General features: G+C 45.5%; 1 protein-coding gene across 1 annotated transcript; it reads left to right on the forward strand.

Annotated features, from left to right (window-relative positions):
• The first annotated feature begins 1,121 nt into the window (after positions 1–1,121).
• On the forward strand, positions 1,122–2,068 carry LOC125509706 (auxin-responsive protein SAUR32-like). Its single transcript, XM_048674733.1, has one exon. The coding sequence runs from the start codon at positions 1,393–1,395 to the stop codon at positions 1,756–1,758; it is 366 nt and encodes a 121-aa protein (XP_048530690.1). The 5' UTR covers positions 1,122–1,392; the 3' UTR covers positions 1,759–2,068.
• The last annotated feature ends 19,930 nt before the right edge of the window (positions 2,069–21,998 follow it).

Here is a 21,998-nt window from a genome sequence, read left to right on the forward strand (position 1 = left end):
CCTGGATCGTTCAGGTAGGAGATAGCAGTGGTAATTAGTAAAATAGACCGCCAACTGTAAACCGTTTCTCTCTTTCTTTGTTTTTCTGCAAGCTGTGGAATTTGATAACAGCGCCTTGCACAAATCTGCAAGTAATATTCAACTCAGTTCCATCCAATTTTTGAGGATTCTTTGGATTTCCTTCTCCAACAAACCAAACATATGGACTGATGGTTGATGCAAATTCATCTTTGGTCTACTCCTTATCTAGTGCGACGTAAACCGTGCTGCCCTACATAGCCCCGTGATTACCATTGTGCGCACGATCGGGAAACGTAGATGCAACGGCCACATACCAGCTTGTTCTTCTTCTTCTTTCTTTTTTTGCGGGCGAGTATTATTCTAGAGACCGGGGGCAGCAATAAGAGCGTAAGATATAATTTGTCATACAATACATATATGCAACTGTCTGAATCCGGTACAGCTGGTGACGCCCGCATAGAATATTTGCGGTCAACTTGCAAACTTTGCAAGCGAGCGAACGAACGAACACCTCATCGTCTTGGCCAAAGAATCCGGCCGAACCGTTATTAGCCCCAGAAAGAATATCCTGTTCCGTTATTATCCTCCTCCCGTCGATCGGATCCCAAGCACACAGGCCTCCTCCTCCTCCTCGCAGCCAAGCCAAGTCAACCCCAAACCGACAGAGAAAGAGAGAACAAACAGTACACGCGAGAAAAGAATACGCAACAAACTCTCGAGTCCCAAGACCGAGCCAGGCAGATCGTAACCGCCAGCGCCAGGCCTGCATCCTCATCCGAGCCCAGATCGGCCGCCCCTGGCCGCAACCGCAACCGCAGCCGCAGCGGCCACGCGCCCGCCCGCCCGCCCGCCCGGCCTGACCTGACCTGACCCGACCCGACCACCTCCCCTCCCTTCCTTCTCCCCAAAGAAAGGCCGCCCAGCCGCGCGCGCCCACGCGAGGCCGGTCGCGTCTCCACGGGTCCGGTTCGTCCCTTCGCTCGGGTAACGGAGACGGGACGGGCACGGGAAGGAAACGGCCACCACCAGGTCACCAACCCCGCACCGCCCCGCACAGGGGCTCCTCCCGGCCTGGGCCGCTATAAAAGGCGGGGCTCCCTCGCCTCCCAACCTCCCCTCTTCTTCCTCGCCAACAACGACCTCCTCCTCCTCACCAGAGAAAAAGAAAGGGAAGCAGGCAAGGTGGAGTAGCTAGGAACCATGTCCAACGTGCCCACCTCCCTCCGCGACTCCTCCCTCACCGTCTTCCGCCTCGCCATCTCCAGCTCCGACCCCTGGCCCTTCTCTTCCTAACCCAAACCCCGCCTCCCGATCTCCCTCCCCCCTCCTCCTCCTTCCTCAACAACTCTTCTCCGGTCCTCGCCGCCTCCGATGCACCTCAGGCAGCAGCAGCAGCAGCAGCACAGGGCGGAGATGGTTGCGCCCAAGGGGTGCGTGACGGTGCGCGTGGGGGCGGACGGGGAGGAGCAGCGCCGCTTCGCCGTGCCGCTCGACCACCTCAAGCACCCGCTCTTCGGGGCGCTGCTCGACGAGGCCGAGCGCGAGTACGGCTTCAGGCACCAGGGCGCCATCGCCATCCCCTGCCGCGTCGACCGCTTCGTCCACGTCGAGCGCCTCATCGACCGCGACCTCGGCGCGCACGGCCACCAGCTCGTCGACCTCGACTGCGGCGCCGCCACCGCCCACGCCCACGGCCACCTCCACCTGCCGCGCTTCGTCGGCTGCTTCCGCGCGTGACGGTGACGATGGCGACGCGTCGTCGGCCGCTGGATCTCTTGCTGTTTCTTTGTTAGGGTTGGTTGGTTGAGTAGTTCTCTCCCGTATGCTGCTGGATAGTTTGTTTCGCCCTCCGGTCTCGATCGATCTCCCGTACGTATGGGTTTGTTATGCATGGTTGTTCTCCATTGGTTTGGTTTGTGCTGGCTGGGAGAATCGATCGGAGGACGAATTCCATGTTGATGATGATGATGAAAAATTATGATCCAAGTGTAAAGAGATAATGTAATTGTTAGTAGCTTATTAATCCTCTCCTTTTTTCCTTCATCAATTTGATGCTCTCCGCAGAAAAAGTGGAAGAATATATGGTTGCTTGTCTACGCGATTTCATCAAACATCTATACTACTCACTCTTTTGACGGGAAATAACGAAATTTGCCGATAAATGCATCTGAATAGATTGAAAGCAAGCAAATAATTTGTTGAAAGTAGAACTATCTCGCGCCAATATATACATGTCAGACGGCACAATTCACGACACAAATTGATATGCATACGAGGTCGAGAATGATGCGATACCAAGTTTCGACATATATTCCCTTCTCCACCTTGGTGAGCATATCCAAGTAATATTCCGGGGTTCGTTCTTACTACTAATTGAGTAGTTATTAGTTATTACTATTATCCTAGATTAGATCTTGGTGCCAAAATTAGTTAAATGACAAGCAATTTTTGTAACCTTGGAAGGGTGATTAAAGGTTTCACTAAGGTTATTAGTACGTGAAATATCTTACGCTTAAAAACAAATAATAATATTCGAAAGACAACACCCCCCCCCCCCCCCCCCCCCCCCCCTTTACTTTCTTCCTTTGTTTTTCTTTGATAAAGGGCAAACTTTATTAACTCAAACAACCAACACTAATACACACAAAAAAGCTGGCAAATAGCAAAGCCTACAAGATCAAAGTTATGCCCAAGCGAGGAAAGAGAAAAGAATCAAAAGTGAAAGCAACAATCAACAAGCACCAGCCATCTGTGACACCACATGGGCATGACATTCTTCAGCAACAATGTCTTTAGAAAGGGAACAACCCTCCAACACCGCCATCATCGGATCCAATGACCAAAGTCAAGATTCTAGGTTTTCATCCTGAAGAACAAGTCCGAACATCTTCGAGCAATGTCTTCAACAAGGTAACGTCTCATTTCCCCTTCTTCGGCGGCACGGCTGGCCAAGTGCCTGGATTTACCATGACAACAACTTGTGACATGATATTGCGGAGGAAGTTGCGGGAGCGGGCGAGCAACTCCTGGTAGTAAGTGATGCTCTCAGTCATGGCGCTTCAATTGGCTGGATCCTGACGTGGATGCTGGCGTCACCGTTGATGCCCCTATAAATGAGAGCCATTTGAGCTCTATTTAGCCCAAGTCCGGGAAAGGTTGATGTGTCTACGTCTCTCTACTCACATTGGATCTTTTGGTCGAACGACAACCATGGGACTCCAGCGTTCGTTGGCAATAGAGTGATGGTGAGGCGTTCTCCATTGGTTTGGTTTGTGCTGGGAGAATCGGTGGGAGGACGAATTCTATGTTGATGATGATGAAAAATTATGATCCAAGTGTAAAGAGATAATGTAATTGTTAGTAGCTTATTAATCCTCTCCTTTTTTTCATTTTGTCAATTTGATGCTCTCCGCACAAAAAGTGGAAGAATATATTGTTGCTTGTCTACGCGATTTCATCAAACATCTATACTCCTCAGTCTATGGACGGGAAATAACGAAACTTGCTGATAAATGCATCAGAATAGATCGAGAGCAAATAATTTGCTGAAAGTAGAACTATCTCGCGCCAATACATACATGTCAGACGACGCAATTCACAACACAAATTGGTATGCATACGAGGTGGAGAATGATGCGATTCCAAGTTTCGACATATATTCCCTTCTCCACCTTGGTGAGCATATCCATGTAATATTCCGGGGTTCATTTCTACTAATTGAGTAGTTCTTAGTTATTAGTATTATCCTAGATCAGATCTAGTTGCCAAAATTAGTTAAACGGCAAGCAATTCTTGTCACCTTGGAAGGATGATTAAAGGTTTCATTAAGGTTATTACACATGAAATATCTTACGCTTAAAAACAAATAATAATATAGCAAGACTACCTAGGGTGAACTTTATTAACTCAAAATGAAGCATCAAATGGATACAAACCAATATTGAGCATACATCTGTCGCCTCTACATAATTAAGATGCACACAACACTAATACACATAAAAGAACTCGCTGGCAAATAGCAAAGCCTACAAGATCAAAGTTATGCCCAAGCGAGGAAAGAGAAAAGAATCAAAAGTGAAAGCAACAATCAACAAGCACCAGCCATCTGTTGACACCACATGGGCATGACATTCTTCAGCAACAATGTCTTTAGGAAGGGAACAACCCTCCAGCACTGCCGTCATCGGATCCAATGACCAAAGGCAAGATTCTAGGTTTTCACCCTGAAGAACAAGTCCGAGCATCTCCAAGCAATGTCTTCAACAAGGTAACGTCTCCTTTCCCCTTTTTCGGCGGCACGGCTGGCCGAGTGCCTGGATTTACCATGACAACAACTTGTGACATGATATTGCGGAGGAAGTTGCGGGAGCGGGCGAGCAACTCCTGGTAGTGAGTGATGCTCTCGGCCATGGTGCCCCAATTGGCTGGATCCTGGCATGAATGATGGCGTCACCGTTGATGCCCCTATAAATGAGAGCCATCTGAGCTCTATTTAGCCCAAATCCGGGGAAGGTTGGTGTGTCTATGCCTCTCTACCCCCATTGGATCTTTTGGTCAAATGGCAACCATGGGACTCCGGCGTTCGTTGGCAACGGAGTGGCGGTGAGGCCACCACCCCAAGTGGTGTCATAGCTAGCGGCGACGATATTGGTCCTTGGTGAAAATCCTGTTCTAGATCGGATTGTGTTTTGTTTTTGTTTTATGATCGTTTTTCAAAACACAGTACATGCAAATGCTCACAACACCACGCACACTCATCCATACTAGAAGGAATGGGCGCACTTTGTTGCACCTTTGGTGTTGTTGAATTTGCCTTTGGTGTTGTTGAATTTCTATAAAATGATCACTCACACTGTTTCAAAATATAAGGCGTATTAGTTTTTTGAAAATTCAAACCTTTTAAGTTTGATCAAATTTGTAGAGAAATATATAAAAATCTGTAATATCAAATCGATATGATTAGATTCATCATGAAATGAATTTTCATTTTTTTATATTGGTGATGTTGATATTTTCTGCTCTAAACTTGGTCAAAGTTAAAGAAATTTGACTTTACAAAAAGCTTATACCCCTTATTTTTATTTATAATGTGTTTATTTGATGGGTCTTTCGTGGTGTGGTTCTGTATTATCCGCTAATAACATATATTTATATGAGGAAATTTCGGTGGCGGTGGTTGCAGCACTATATTGGTGCTACAGTATCACATGGTGGCGCTTCTTTTTTCTAGGTGGTGGAAGGGTGCGCGGGATTGATATGTTTTTATAGACCTGTTGCTGTTGATTGATTTGAAAAATTGTTGTCCCGGTCAAAATCGTAAACCAAATTCAAAATTCAATACCTCAATTGAATGAAATAGGTTCAAAATTTGGAAACATTGGTAATGAAAAGAAGTGTTAAAATAATTGAATGAAGAAATTGTTGAAGCGGTCAAAATCGTGTGACCCAACTATAAATTGAAGACATCAATTAATTGTAAGGGCATCTCCAGCCGCGTCCCAGGAAGGCCTCCCCAGGCGATTTTTTCGCACCGGCGCCAAAAAAACGGTCCAGTCGCGCCCCCAGGAGCTCGATTTTCGCCGGCCTGGGCCGAAAACAGCGCCGGCGGATCCAGGCTGAACCCGGCGCGATGGGGGGCGCCCGGGGGCGCCGGGGCGAACTGTTTTGGCGCGAAACAGCCGCGGGCCCGCCGCGTCAGCGATACGGCGCCTCGTCTTCCCCCAACGGCCTCGGTTCCCGCGGGGAATCAATGTCAAGGCTGCCGCCGGTCAGCCTTGCCATTGATTCCACACGGGCGACGCGTCACGGGATGGCGCGCCGACGCCTCCCCTCCCTCGCACGCGTACATACGGGTGCGGCGCGGCTATATAGCCGGTGGCCTGCACTCGCCTGTGCCCACACCAGCCCCGCCCGTCGCCGCCGCCCAGCTCCTCCCTCTCCCTACCTCTCCTGAGCGCCGCTGCCCAACCCCTCCCTCTATCTCTCTACCTCTCCCGAGCCCGTCGCCATGGCGGAACGCTACCACGGAGACGAGGCGGCGGCCAACGGCTTCGGCCGCTATTCGCTCCGCGAATAGGAGTCCTGGCTCCTGTTCCAGGCGAACATCCCGGCGCCGCCGGACATGCGCGTCGGGCCGACGGGGTGGAGGCTCAGTGAAGGAAATATGCTCTAGAGGCAATAATAAAGTTATTATTTATTTCCTTATTTCATGATAAATGTTTATTATTCATGCTAGAATTGTATTAACCGGAAACATAATACATGTGTGAATACATAAACAAATAGAGTGTCACTAGTATGCCTCTACTTGACTAGCTCATTAATCAAAGATGGTTATGTTTCCTAACCATAGACAAAGAGTTGTTATTTGATTAACGAGGTCACATCATTAGTTGAATGATCTGATTGACATGACCCATTCCATTAGCTTAGCACCCGATCGTTTAGTATGTTGCTATTGCTTTCTTCATGACTTATACATGTTCCTATAACTATGAGATTATGCAACTCCCGTTTACCGGAGGAACACTTTGGGTACTACCAAACGTCACAACGTAAATGGGTGATTATAAAGGAGTACTACAGGTGTCTCCAAAGGTACATGTTGGGTTGGCGTATTTTGAGATTAGGTTTTGTCACTCCGATTGTCGGAGAGGTATCTCTGGGCCCTCTCGGTAATGCACATCAAATAAGCCTTGCAAGCATTGCAACTAATGAGTTAGTTGCGGGATGATGTATTACAGAACGAGTAAAGAGACTTGCCGGTAACGAGATTGAACTAGGTATTGGATACCGACGATGGAATCTCGGGCAAGTAACATACCGATGACAAAGGGAACAACGTATGTTGTTATGCGGTCTGACCGATAAAGATCTTCGTAGAATATGTAGGAGCCAATATGGGCATCCAGGTCCTGCTATTGGTTATTGACCGGAGACATGTCTCGGTCATGTCTACATTGTTCTCGAACCCGTAGGGTCCGCACGCTTAAGGTTACGATGACAGTTATATTATGAGTTTATGCATTTTGATGTACCGAAGGTTGTTCGGAGTCCCGGATGAGATCACGGACATGATGAGGAGTCTCGAAATGGTCGAGACATAAAGATTGATATATTGGAAGCCTATATTTGGACATCGGAAGTGTTCCAGGTGAAATCGGGATTTTATCGGAGTACCGGGAGGTTACCGGAAACCCCCGGGAGCCATATGGGCCTTAATGGGCTTTAGTGGAAAGGAGAAAGGGGCAGCCCAAGGTGGCTGCGCGCCTCCCCCCTCCCCTAGTCCTATTAGGACTAGGAGAGGTGGCCGGCCCCCCTCTCCCTCTTTCCCCCTCGGGGAATCCTAGTCCAACTAGGATTTGGGGGGGGGGGGAGTCCTACTCCCGGAAGGAGTAGGACTCCTCCTGCGCCCTCCTCCTGGCCGGCGCCCCCCTCCCCCTTGGCTCCTTTATATACTGAGGCAGAGGCATCCCAGAAACACACAAGTTGATCCACGTGATCTATTCCTTAGCCGTGTGCGGTGCCCCAGCCACCATATTCCTCGATAATACTGTAGCGGAGTTTAGGCGAAGCCCTGCTGCTGTAGTACATCAAGATCGTCACCACGCCGTCGTGATGACGGAACTCTTTCCCGACACTTTGCTGGATCGGAGTCCAGGGATCGTCATCGAGCTGAACGTGTGCTCGAACTCGGAGGTGCCATAGTTTCGGTGCTTGATCGGTTGGATCGTGAAGACGTACGACTACTTCCTCTACGTTGCGTCAACGCTTCCGCAGTCGGTCTGCATGGGTACGTAGACAACACTCTCCCATCTCGTTGCTATGCATCACATGATCTTGCGTGTGCGTAGGAATTTTTTTGAAATTATTACGAAACCCAACAGTGGTATCCGAGCCTAGGTTATTTATGTTGATGTTATATGCACGAGTAGAACACAAGTGAGTTGTGGGCGATATAAGTCATACTGCCTACCAGCATGTCATACTTTGGTTCAGCGGCATTGTTGGACGAGACGACCCAGACCAACATTACGCGTACGCTTACGCGAGACGGTTCCCCCGACGTGCTTTGCACATAGGTGGCTTGCGGGCGACAGTCTCTCCAACTTTAGTTGAACCAAGTATGGCTACGCCCGGTCCTTGCGAAGGTTAAAACGGAGTCTATTTGACAAACTATCGTTGTGGTTTTGATACGTAGGTGAGATTGGTTCTTGCTTAAGCCCGTAGCAGCCACGTAAAACTTGCAACAACAAAGTAGAGGACGTCTAACTTGTTTTTGCAGGGCATGTTGTGATGTGATATGGTCAAGACATGATGCTGAATTTTATTGTATGAGATGATCATGTTTTGTAACCGAGTTATCGGCAACTGGCAGGAGCCTTATGGTTGTCGTTTTATTGTATGCAATGAAATCGCGATGTAATGCTTTACTTTATTACTAAGCGGTAGTAATAGTCGTGGAAGCACAAGTTTGGCGAGACGACAACGATGCTACGATAGAGATCAAGGTGTCACGCCGGTGACGATGGTGATCACGACGGTGCTTCGGAGATGGAGATCACAAGCACAAGATGATGATGGCCATATCATATCACTTATATTGATTGCATGTGATGTTTATCCTTTTATGCATCTTATCTTGCTTTGATTGACGGTAGCATTATAAGATGATCTCTCACTAAATTATCAAGAAGTGTTCTCCCTGAGTATGCACCGTTGCGAAAGTTCTTCGTGCTGAGACACCACGTGATGATCGGGTGTGATAGGTTCTACGTTCAAATACAACGGGTGCAAAACAGTTGCGCATGCGGAATACTCAGGTTATACTTGACGAGCCAAGCATATACAGATATGGCCTCGGAACACGGAGACCGAAAGGTCGATCGTGAATCATATAGTAGATATGATCAACATAATGATATTCACCAATGAAACTACTCCATCTCACGTGATGATCGGACATGGTTTAGTTGATTTGGATCACGTAATCACTTAGAGGATTAGAGGGATGTCTATCTAAGTGGGAGTTCTTAAGTAATATGATTAATTGAACTTAAATTTATCATGAACTTAGTCCTGGTAGTATTTTGCAAATTATGTTGTAGATCAATAGCTCGCGTTGTTGCATCCCTGTGTCTATTTTGATATGTTCCTAGAGAAAATTGTGTTGAAAGATGTTAGTAGCAATGATGCGGATTGGATCCGTGATCTGAGGTTTATCCTCATTGCTGCACAGAAGAATTATGTCCTTGATGCGCCGCTAGGTGACGGACCTATTGCAGGAGCAGATGAAGACGTTATGAACGTTCGGCTAGCTCAATATGATGACTACTTGATAGTTTAGTGCACCATGCTTAATGGCTTAGAATCGGGACTTCAAAGACGTTTTGAACGTCATGGAGCATATGAGATGTTCCAGGAGTTGAAGTTAATATTTCAAGCAAATACCCGAGTTGGGAGATATGAAGTCTCCAAACAAGTTCTATAGCTAAAAGATGGAGGAGAATCGCTCAACTAGTGAGCATATGCTCAGATTGTCTGAGTACTACAGTCGCTTGAATCAAGTGGGAGTTAATCTTCCAGATAAGATAGTGATTGACAGAATTCTCTAGACACCATCACCAAGTTAGTAGAACTTCGTGATCAACTATGATATGCAAGGGATAACGGAAACGATTCCCAAACTCTTCGTAATGCGGAAATTGACGAAGGTAGAAATCGAGAAAAACATCAAGTGTTGATGGTAGACAAGACCACTAGTTTCAAGAAAAGGGCAGAGGGAAGAAGGGGAACTTCAAGAAGAACAGCAAGCAAGTTGCTGCTCAAGTGAAGAAGCCCAAGTCTGGTCCTAAAGCCTGAGACTAAGTGTTTCTACTGCAAAGGGACTGGTCACTGGAAGCGGAACTACCCCAAGTGATTGGCAGATAAGAAGGATGGCAAAGTGAACATAAGTATATTTGATATACATGTTATTGATGTGTACTTTACTAGTGTTTATAGCAACCCCTCAGTATTTGATACTAGTTCAGTTGCTAAGATTAGTAACTCGAAACGGGAGTTGCAGAATAAATAGAGACTAGTTAAGGGTGAAGTGACGATGTGTGTTGGAAGTGGTTCCAAGATTGATATGATCATCATCGCACACTCCCTATACTTTCGGGATTAGTGTTGAACCTGAATAAGTGTTATTTGGTGTTTGCGTTAAGCATGAATATGATTTGATCATGTTTATTGTAATATGGTTATTCATTTAAGTAAGAGAATAAATTGTTGTTCTGTTTACATGAATAAAACCTTATATGGTTACACACCCAATGAAAATAGTTCGTTGGATCTCGATCGTAGTGATACACATAATCATAATATTGAAACCAAAAGATGAAAAGTTAATAATGATAGTGCAACTTATTTGTAGCACTGCCGTTTAGGTCATATTGGTGTAAAGCGCATGAAGAAACTCCATTCTGATGGACTTTTGGAACCACTTGATTATGAATCGCTTGGTACTTGCGAACCGTGCCTCATGGGCAAGATGACCAAAACATCGTTCTCCGGTACTATGGAGAGAGCAACAGATTTGTTGGAAATCATACATACAGATGTATGTGGTCCGATGAATATTGAAGCTCGTGGCGAATATCGTTATTTTCTCACCTTCACAGATGATTTAAGCAGATATGGGTATATCTACTTAATGAAACATAAGTCTGAAACATTTGAAAAGTTCAAAGAATTTCAGAGTGAAGTTGAAAATCATCGTAACAAGAAAATAAAGTTTTTACGATCTGATCGCGGAGACAAATATTTGAGTTACGAGTTTGGTCTTCAATTAAAACAATGTGGAATAGTTTCACAAACTCATGCCATATGGAACACCACAGCATAATGGTGTGTCCGAACGTCATAACCGTACTTTATTGGATATAGTGCAATCTATGACGTCTCTTATCGATCTACCACTATCGTTTTGGGGATACGCTCTAGAGACGGCCGCATTCACGTTAAATAGGGCACCATCAAAATCCATTGAGACGACGCCTTATGAACTGTGGTTTGGCAAGAAACCAAAGTTGTCGTTTCTAAAAGTTTGGGGCTGCGATGCTTATGTGAAAAAGCTTCAACCTGATAAGCTCGAACCCAAATCGGAGAAATGTGTCTTCATAGGATATCCAAAGGAAACTATTGGATACACCTTCTATCACAGATCCGAAGGCAAGATTTTTGTTGCTAAATTCGGAAACTTTCTAGAGAAGGGGTTTCTCTCGAAAGAAGTGAGTGGGAGGAAAGTAGAACTTGACGAGGTAACTGTACCTGCTCCTTTACTGGAAAGTAGTACATCACAGAAAACTGTTCCAGTGACACCTACACCAGTTAGTGAGGAAGCTAATGATAATGATCATGAAACTTCAGATAAAGATACTACTGAACCTCGTAGATCAACCATAGTAAGATCCGCGCCAGAGTGGTACGGTAATCCTGTTCTGGAAGTCATGCTACTAGATCATGATGAACCTACAAACTATGAAGAAGCGATGGTGAGCCCAGATTCCGCAAAATGCCTTGAAGCCATGAAATCTGAGATGGGATCCATGTATGAGAACAAAGTATAGACTTTGGTTGACTTGCCCGATGATCGGCAAGCAATTGAGAATAAATGGATCTTCAAGAAGAAGACTGACGCTGACGGTAATGTTACTGTCTACAAAGCTCGACTTGTCGCAAAAGGTTTTCGACAAGTTCAAGGGATTGACTACGATGAGACCTTCTCACCTGTAGCGATGCTTAAGTCTGTCCGAATCATGTTAGCAATTGCCGCATTTTATGATTATGAAATTTGGCAGATGGATGTCAAAACTGCATTCCTGAATGGATTTCTGGAAGAAGAGTTGTATATGATGCAACCAGAAGGTTTTGTCGATCCAAAGGGAGCTAACAAAGTGTCCGAGCTCCAGCGATCCATTTATGGACTGGTGCAAGCCTCTCGGAGTTGGAATAAACGCTTTGATAGTGTGATCAAAGCATTTGGTTTTATACAGATTTTCGGTGAAGCCTGTATTTACAAGAAAGTGAGTGGGAGCTCTGTAGCATTTCTGATATTATATGTGGATGACATATTACTAATTGGAAATGATATAGAATTTCTGGATAGCATAAAGGGATACTTGAATAAGAGTTTTTCAATGAAAGACCTCGGTGAAGCTGCTTACATATTAGGCATAAAGATCTATAGAGATAGATCAAGACGCTTAATTGGACTTTCACAAAGCACATACCTTGACAAGATTTTGAAGAAGTTCAAAATGGATCAAGCAAAGAAAGGATTCTTGCCTATGTTACAAGGTGTGAAGTTGAGTAAGACTCAATGCCCGACCACTGCAGAAGATAGAGAGAATATGAAAGATGTTCCTTATGCATCAGCCATAGGATCTATCATGTATGCAATGCTGTGTACCAGAACCGATGTGTGCCTTGCTATAAGTCTAGCAGGGAGGTACCAAAGTAATCCAGGAGTGGATCACTGGACAGCGGTCAGAATTATCCTTAGTGAAATAAGGATATGTTTCTCGATTATGGACGTGACAAAAAGGTTCGTCGTAAAAAGTTACGTCAATGCAAGTTTTCACACTGATCTGGATGACTCTAAGTCTCGATCTAGATACATATTGAAAGTGGGAGCAATTAGCTAGAGTAGCTCCGTGCAGAGCATTGTAGACATAGAATTTTGCAAAATACATACGGATCTGAATTTGGCAGGTCCGTTGACTAAAATTCTCTCACAAGCAAAACATGATCACTCTTTGGGTGTTAATCACATAGCGATGTGAACTAGATTATTGAATCTAGTAAACCCTTTGGGTGTTAGTCACATAGAGATGTGAACCAATCACATAAAGATGTGAACTATTGGTGTTAATCACATAGCGATGTGAACTAGATTATTGACTCTAGTGCAAGTGGGAGACTGAAGGAAATATGCCCTAGAGGCAATAATAAAGTTATTATTTATTTCCTTATTTCATGATAAATGTTTATTATTCATGCTAGAATTGTATTAACCGGAAACATAATACATGTGTGAATACATAAACAAATAGAGTGTCACTAGTATGCCTCTACTTGACTAGCTCATTAATCAAAGATGGTTATGTTTCCTAACCATAGACAAAGAGTTGTTATTTGATTAACGAGGTCACATCATTAGTTGAATGATCTGATTGACATGACCCATTCCATTAGCTTAGCACCCGATCGTTTAGTATGTTGCTATTGCTTTCTTCATGACTTATACATGTTCCTATAACTATGAGATTATGCAACTCCCGTTTACCGGAGGAACACTTTGGGTACTACCAAACGTCACAACATAAATGGGTGATTATAAAGGAGTACTACAGGTGTCTCCAAAGGTACATGTTGGGTTGGCGTATTTCGAGATTAGGTTTTGTCACTCCGATTGTCGGAGAGGTATCTCTGGGCCCTCTCGGTAATGCACATCAAATAAGCCTTGCAAGCATTGCAACTAATGAGTTAGTTGCGGGATGATGTATTACAGAACGAGTAAAGAGACTTGCCGGTAACGAGATTGAACTAGGTATTGGATACCAACGATCGAATCTCGGGCAAGTAACATACCGATGACAAAGGGAACAACGTATGTTGTTATGCGGTCTGACCGATAAAGATCTTCATAGAATATGTAGGAGCCAATATGGGCATCCAGGTCCCGCTATTGGTTATTGACCGGAGACGTGTGTCGGTCATGTCTACATTGTTCTCGAACCCGTAGGGTCCGCACGTTTAAGGTTACGATGACAGTTATATTATGAGTTTATGCATTTTGATGTACTGAAGGTTGTTCGGAGTCCCGGATGAGATCACGGACATGACAAGGAGTCTCGAAATGGTCGAGACATAAAGATTGATCTATTGGAAGCCTATATTTGGACATCAAAAGTGTTCCGGGTGAAATCAGGATTTTACCGGAGTACCGGGAGGTTACCGGAAACCCCCGGGAGCCATATGGGCCTTAATGGACTTTAGTGGAAAGGAGAAAGGGGCAGCCCAAGGTGGCTGCGCGCCTCCCCCCTCCCCTAGTACTATTAGGACTAGGAGAGGTGGCCGGCCCCCCTCTCCCTCTTTCCCCTTCGGGGAATCCTAGTCCAACTAGGATTGGGGGGGGAGTCCTACTCCCGGAAGGAGTAGGACTCCTCCTACGCCCTCCTCCTGGCCGGCGCCCCCCTCCCCCTTGTCTCCTTTATATACTGAGGCAGAGGCACCCCAGAAACACACAAGTTGATCCGTGATCTATTCCTTAGCCGTGTGCGGTGCCCCCAGCCACCATATTCCTCGATAATACTGTAGCGGAGTTTAGGCGAAGCCCTGCTGCTGTAGTACATCAAGATCGTCACCACGCCGTCGTGCTGACGGAACTCTTCCCCGACACTTTGCTGGATCGGAGTCCGGGGATCGTCATCGAGCTGAACGTGTGCTCGAACTCGGAGGTGTCGTAGTTTCGGTGCTTGATCGGTTGGATCGTGAAGACGTACGACTACTTCCTCTACGTTGCGTCAACGCTTCCGCAGTCGGTCTGCTGGGTACGTAGACAACACTCTCCCATCTCCTTGCTATGCATCACATGATCTTGCGTGTGCGTAGTAATTTTTTTGAAATTACTACGAAACCCAACACTCAGCGCCGGCGGAGTGCCCATTCCCCCGTTGCCCGACGCCGTGGCGAAGCCGAAGTACTTCGCCGAGAAAGTCGAGGTCGTGCGCGCATCCCTCACTGACGCCCAACTCTCCCTCCCCAGTACGTCGCCGACAACCACACGGCTTGGGCGGCGTATTTCGAGCACCGCCAGCATCAACGCTTGGCGTCCATCAACGGCGCGCCGGTGGTTGGCGGCCGGCAGATAAGCGAGGGGCGCCACCTGTGGTGGGGCGTCCCCGGCCGCACACTCGAGGGCGTGCTGACGTACCTCGAGGGTGGCAACGACCCGCCGTTGGTGTACCCGGCGAGGGCGGCTGCCCCGGCGCAGCACCGACGCGCCGGGCCATGGGCGCCAAGGAGGTTCGGGTCCTCCTCCTCTTCTTCCTCCTCCCGATCTTCATCGCACTCCTCCGGCTCTCCGGCCCTGCTCGGCGTCAAGGCCGAGCCCGCGGTGGAGACGCCGCTCGACCGACGCACTCACAGCGCCGGCATCGTCATCAACGAGGGCGGCCGGCGCGCCTACTCGTCGGCTCCTCCTCCGCGCTTCGTCAAGCCAAAGACGGAGCCGGGGCTCGCGCCGGTGAAGACGGAGCCAGGGCTCGCGCCGGTGAAGAAGGAGCCGGCCGCGCCGGTGACGACGGAGCTCGACGACGACGACGCGGCCCTGGAATGGGCGCGCAGGGACTCCATAGCGATGGAGAAGGAGCGCCTGGAGAAGGCGAAGGAGCGCCAGCGCGCCGCCCTGCTTCGCTTCACGGAGCGTCGACGCGGCCGTGACGAAGGCGGAGTCGTCGTCATCTGCGACAGCGACGACGACGACGACGATGCGCCGCCACCAGTCCGCCATGGCGACGCCGGGCAGGGGTCCAGCAGGGGCACCCGCGTCAAGGAGGAGAAGGCCGCCGCCGACGACGGCGGTGACGGCGGCGACTTCAGCCAGTTTTTCCTTTAGATTAGTTTATTTATATGTGCTATGTAATGAAAATCCGCGAACTTCGCCGAAATGTGCCGAAATTTATCGTGTTTGGCCGAATTTTATCGTGTTTAAGCCGAACTTCGCCGAACTTCTTTTATTTTAAAACGTGCCTGGGGGCGGCCCTGGGGCCGGCGGCTGGGGACCAACTCGACCCCAGGCCCAATTTTTGCGCCGGCTCACCCCCAGGCGGCGATTTTAGGCGCCCCTTGGGGGAGCAACGGCTGAAGATGCCCTAAGGTCTTAAAAATTAGAAGGCAGAGTGTATAGTATAAAAGAATTGTACGAGAGAGCTTTGAAAAATTGTTGACCCAATCAAAATCGGGTGACCCTATTTCAATTGGAGACCTGAATTAAAATGTGGGCTCTTTAAAACTAGGGAATATAGTGTTATGGATGAATACATACCCGTAAACCTCTCCGAAAAACTGAACCGACAAATTTTAAGTTTGAAGAAGTCATCATAGGCACCACGTAGTTGACGGTCAAAGCCTGAAATAAATTCAGGAAATATGCAAACAACTGTGTCGAAGTCTAAAACTTAAATCCAGATGAGATGGTTTCATCCTAGTGAATGTAACCATTTAAGATGGCCTTAATGTAAAGTGCATAGATTGGTTTGTATTTTTTTGCCTTTTCTGGAATCTTGCTGTAACGCGCCACATATGATCTAATACAACCTTTTGGTGTCTTAAAAAAGAAACTATAAATCTACTTTCTCCGTCTCAAAATAAATGTCGTTGATTTAACATAAACTTTGTCCCGTGTCGCTAATTTAGTAAGTACAACTTTATATTAGCTTTGTACTATATCAGTGACGCTTATTTTGAAATGGAGGAGGTATCTTTTAATAACAATCAATCAAGTAAAGAACTCGATCTCTCACGAAAAAGACAAGTCGTACAAAGTTTGATGACTAAGAACACTTGGATAAGTATGAAGATGTGCTTAATTTGAGGGTAGTGGCGGATCGCTCTTCCTCTAAATGTCCCTCCGATTCCTAACATGCCGTGATCTACAAACAAGCACGCTATATGTGTACACGAGAAGCCGGCTTTTGTGTCGCTCCGAGCTAATTAAAGTGTGCCGACGCATTACGATCGATCCGCTTGGTGCTGGCCGGCCAGATATACTTGGCGTAAATGGTGGCAGTGGTGGTTGAAGTTTGACGTGTGCGTATGAGCAGCTGGAATCCACCAAATCGTGGCGGTCAATTAAACTTTGCACACTCCTTAATTCCAACGTCTGATCAAGTGCTGGAATCAAATGGTAGAGCTACCTTCCTATAGTCAAAACATGTCTGGCCGGTCGTTATTTAGGTAGAACAAAATTTTAAAAGGGTTTTGGTGTCGACTTTTCCTTGGAAAGACGTCACGTGGATGATGCCGCACATTTTGATATACTCTTTTTTTTGCTTATGTGTGCACATGCTTTTGAGCGTTCAACGTTTGCTACAAAAAATTGCATAATAACAAAGGCAACGAATTCCAAAATTTGTGCAAAATGAGAAAGAGTTTGCCAACTTGCTCTTTTTCGTGGGGCCTCGTCAAAGTCCATCGACACAACCACGTGCACGACGACATTTTGTTAAGCTCTAGGTACAGTTGACACTGCCAAGAGGCGCGCTACCAGGTTCTCGTCCAATAGAGACACAACATGTCGTAGCAATATATACATTTAAAAAAAAAGACAACGAACCAACAATGGTTAGAGGGACTGTGGTATCCTCGGTCCACCAAGATTCAAATCCTGATGCTCACATTTATTCCTAGATTAGATTTTCAATGAGAGGATATGTTGTTTTTAACGACGAGATGTCTACGGTTACTTCGTAACTGTGTTAAAAAAACATATTGTCATAGTGGGTTGTATGTAGACCTGGCCATGGGCAGCCCGGCCCGGCCCGACGCTGCTCCCGGACCGGGCTCGGGCCTAGATTTTAAGCCCGGTGGCCTGGCCGGGCCAGGCCTGGGCCCGTCATTTTTGCCATTTTTTGAAGGGGCCCGGCCCGAGGCCCGAGGCCCGGCAGGCTTTTGCATGTTCGGACCAGGCTTGGGCCTAAAAACTAGGCCCGATGGCCGGGCCGGGCCGGGCTTGGGCCCAGGTTTTTTGGCTCGGGCTTGGCTAGGCCCGGCCCGGCCCGAGGTTTGGCCAGGTATAGTTGTATGGTAAGCGCGTCAAGCACGTTACGCACGATGACAATGCAAAATGAGGTCATCCCGACTTGTTCGGTTTGAAACCAGATTAGACATGCACGAGTAGAGCAGTTTCTTACTGTCGGTGCAGTGCAGGCGAGTCGCGACTTGCGGCATGAAACGGACCTGCAAAATGGTTCGTGTCGTGCGTGCGGTTAGCCGTACCTTTCAAGGAAGGCACACACCCGGGGTCGTTGCATATGATGACAAGCATCGGCTTTTTCTTTACCATAACAAATTCCATGATCAGGGCGGCCGTGCGTTCATTAAGCAAAAAAAGGGAGGAAAAGGACGAGGAAGGACGCCACGATGCCGCGCCAAAGGGAAAAGGAAGAGGACAAAAGCAACGGCGAGGGTTCATTACGGCCGTTAACTAAGAGGAAATGGCATCCCTGCGGCCGAAAGCCGGGAACCGGGCGAGGTGGTGGGCGTGCGAGTTCTATATACTCCTACTGGGCGTGGGACTGGATATCTGGATGCCATCATGAAAGAAAAACGCTAGTGTCGCCGGCGCAAAAGTTGGGGAAAACAAAAAGAATCCTTTGATACGGTTGTGTTTGGGACGCTCCGCCGTGAAAAGTGGAGTGTTTTGCTTATCTTTTAAGGCTGGTCACCATGAAATATTTGGGGCTGCCCTTGGCTACTCCGGGCAAAGCAACACACATTACTTTGACACTTTAGCCAGATGTAAGTTACCCGAAAATTGTATTTAGGCTAGTTGATTTTTCTGAACGTAGATTGATGCTTTAAGATCCGTGCTTTTTTTTTCTACTATGTGATGTGTCTTGTATTTTTTTTAGCAAAATGACGTGTCTTGTTTTCGAATGTAAAATTTTGACTGACATCGTGTCAGTCAATACCTTAACAGCCTGGCCCATTAGTCCGTGCGACCCAGCAAGCTCTATGTAGCCCATCTGAAGACCCAGCCACCTTCTCTCCCCTTTTTTTCTTATGTATTTTTTTAAACATAGTTTTTCTTTATTAGTTGGCTTTTTCTATGAGAGTATTTTTCAGATGTTGGGTGAGTGTAAATATATAAACATAATACTGTACAATTTGTGCGAAAACTGCACTATTATATGATAATTCTTTGTATACAAAAAATGCAATTCCAATGAAAATTTATGTGCAAGCTTTTTAAAATAATTTTATTTATTCTTGAAGGGTAATACCAATGCCACTATTTCATTCTTCCTTATAAAACTTCATTATGTTAATAATTTTTAATTTTGGGTTCTTTTTAAGGGCAATACCAATGTAATTAATTAACTCCTTCCGAGGAAAAGTTTATGTAGAAAATTTCACTATTACGTGCTTACTTTTGCATATTTTTAAAAAGCATATTTTTTGTGTATTGTGTGCAGATTATTTTATTATTTGTTTTAGATTTATTTCATTTTGTTTCTTCTTAAAGAGTAATACCAATGCCACTAATTCGTTTTTTCTTAGAAACTTATTTGTTTTTAGGTTTTATATATTTTTATTCTTTAAGGGTAATACCGATGCCACTGATTTATTCCTTCTTATGAAACTTCATTTTTGCGTAAATTTAACTATTATATATTAATACTTGCATATTATATAAAAAATACAAGTTCTGTGTAAATTTTCTCATTCTTTCTTACAAAACTTTGATATCTTGAAAAAATATATTTTAATTCTTTATTCTTTAAGGGTAATTCGGATGCGAATAATTCATTCATTTTCAAAAAAAATCATCGCTGATTGGTGCTCTTATTTTCTTTTTTGAATAGTGATTGGTGCTCTTATTTTGCCCCTCTCCTCCTTGGTTTTTGTCTGCATGGAGTGGACATGATTTGGTCAATGGTGAAAGGGAAGTCTCCCCCCAGGTTTTGGGGAGAGATTGTCGGACATCCATTCACTCTCAATATTCTACACCTTTTCTTTTTGACTTGGAAAAAATAGCCATGGGTGGAAGGGTATGGGTTTCATGATGCAATACTAGAAAGAACCGAGTAGGTGAACTGAAAATAAATGGACCACGGTCCTATTGGGCACGAGGAATAAAGCAAACCATGTCGTATGCCCCACTTTGTTTTGGTCTGATATCTTGGAAAGAAATTTCACAGAAAACAATGTCGTGGTTCCTGCCAAAGCTATGTTTCTAATGCATACCTGCGTGTTTTAAGTTATATAAAGAGAAAATGACATTAGACAAATTCTATAAAAAAATATAATATAACTTGGTACCGTTGCAATGTTCATAGGTTGAACAATGACATCTAAAGTGCTCCTCAAATTTTGTTGAAATTTTCCTTTTCTCTGTCTCTTTTGCAACAGTACTGATTTTCGAATGAAATTACTAGAGACGGTGTTTGAAGATCCCTAAATTTATAGTTGGACAACGACACAACACCTTACATGTATTGCACTTTGCATGAACTTAATAGGATCTTACCCTTCGTAGACATATCACTCTGATATAGTAGGAAGAAAGACTTGCTATTCTTAGACCCAACTAAAGCGAAATAAAATCAAGGAATCGGAAAAGGGCGAAGGCATGATTGCTGATGATCCGTGAAAAGAGAAAAAGAATAACAACAAAAGGCACACGTAGCGCCATCACATTCCTCCTTTCTCTATGAAACTGGCATCAAGGTTTCTTCATGATGAGGGTTTCATTAGCAAGGATCTCCTCCTTTTTGCTAAATCCATGAACCGGATTTCCTTGTGACATCATCAGAACATGCAAAGAGAAGCGCCATGGTTGTATGCAATCTCACCTCGACGAAGCATTGGACTCGGGAGAACTCGCCGGAGAGGAGGTGATCAGATCGGCAACCTACGACGATCTCTCTGGTTTTTCCTGTGACTTGAGATGCTACAAATGTTAAATTTTTTTTGAAATCCTGCTACGAATGATCTTCTATGAGTATGTTGCAATGCAGGGCCGGCCCATAGTTGTGCACAGTGTGCAGCTCGCACTGGGCCCATAAATTTTAGGAGCCCCAAAAATTTTATTTAGGCCTAATGTATATTTTCTCCTGGGTGCTGGGCCGCTGGCACCTGGCGCTTTTGCGCAACTCCGCATGAGGCCTCTGCTCGATCAGAAACAAAATGGAATCGATCGCATACAGAAGAAATTGGCAAACGAAACGGCGAATCAGACCAGATCAAAATCGATCGCATCGCATCCAGAGGAAGCGGCGGGCGACATGACGACGACAGGCGAGGCAACGAGCCTTCTGATTTCTGATTGACTTCGTCTGAACTCTGATGAACATGTTCCTCTCGTGGTTTCCCCATCGCCAAAACAGGTACATCCACAAAACATGCTCCTCTTGCCGCGCTAGTCATGTGTGAACATGTGTAGGATCGATCGTGGAGGCCTAGAGGGTTCCCTTCTTGATTTGATATGAGTTAAACAATTCATCAATACATACATAGTGCAGGCCCTGGTTTAGGTGTTTAAGTACTCCTGCCGTCTGCCGCTAGCTTGTCTTCCTGATTAACTTTGGCTCCTAGAGTATTACTCCTAATTCCTAAATCCTAATTAACTTTTGGCAGAGATCGTTAATTTGTTAGAGATCGGTACTTGCCTCATTGATGAAAGATCACAATATACCAGTTTATCATGACAGGACATGAGACTAGGTTAGTTAGACGGTTCATCTAATTGCCAAACATTGACACATAATCTCCAATTGTTATGTGCTGACTGCTGATGTATCACTTTAATTTTATTTTATTCATCTTCTATATATCTTGTGTTTCAGTAATACAAATTTGAGTTATCATAGGGAGAAGATTGATTACGAGGATATCATGGAAGACTTCACTTCAAAGAATACTAAAAAAATGACGTTGTTCAAATAAATATTATACATCGAAAGTTGAATAGGTATGATCTTTTATGTACCCAATTGTTATGTAAGACATTATATTATATACATTATGACTGCTCATTAGTTCATTTTTTCTAGTGAGTTAGGGCCCCACTTTTTAGTTTTGCACAGGGCCCCGGGTTTTGCCGGCCCGGCCCTGTTGCAATGTATTGCGCAGATGGGAAATATAATTCCAGGAATCGTTTGAATTTTTGCACATTCATCTCCAGAAAGAGATCTCGGCGCCGCATT

The sequence above is a fragment of the Triticum urartu genome, chromosome 1 (assembly GCF_003073215.2).
Source record: "Triticum urartu cultivar G1812 chromosome 1, Tu2.1, whole genome shotgun sequence".
Classification (NCBI taxonomy): Eukaryota; Viridiplantae; Streptophyta; class Magnoliopsida; order Poales; family Poaceae; genus Triticum; species Triticum urartu.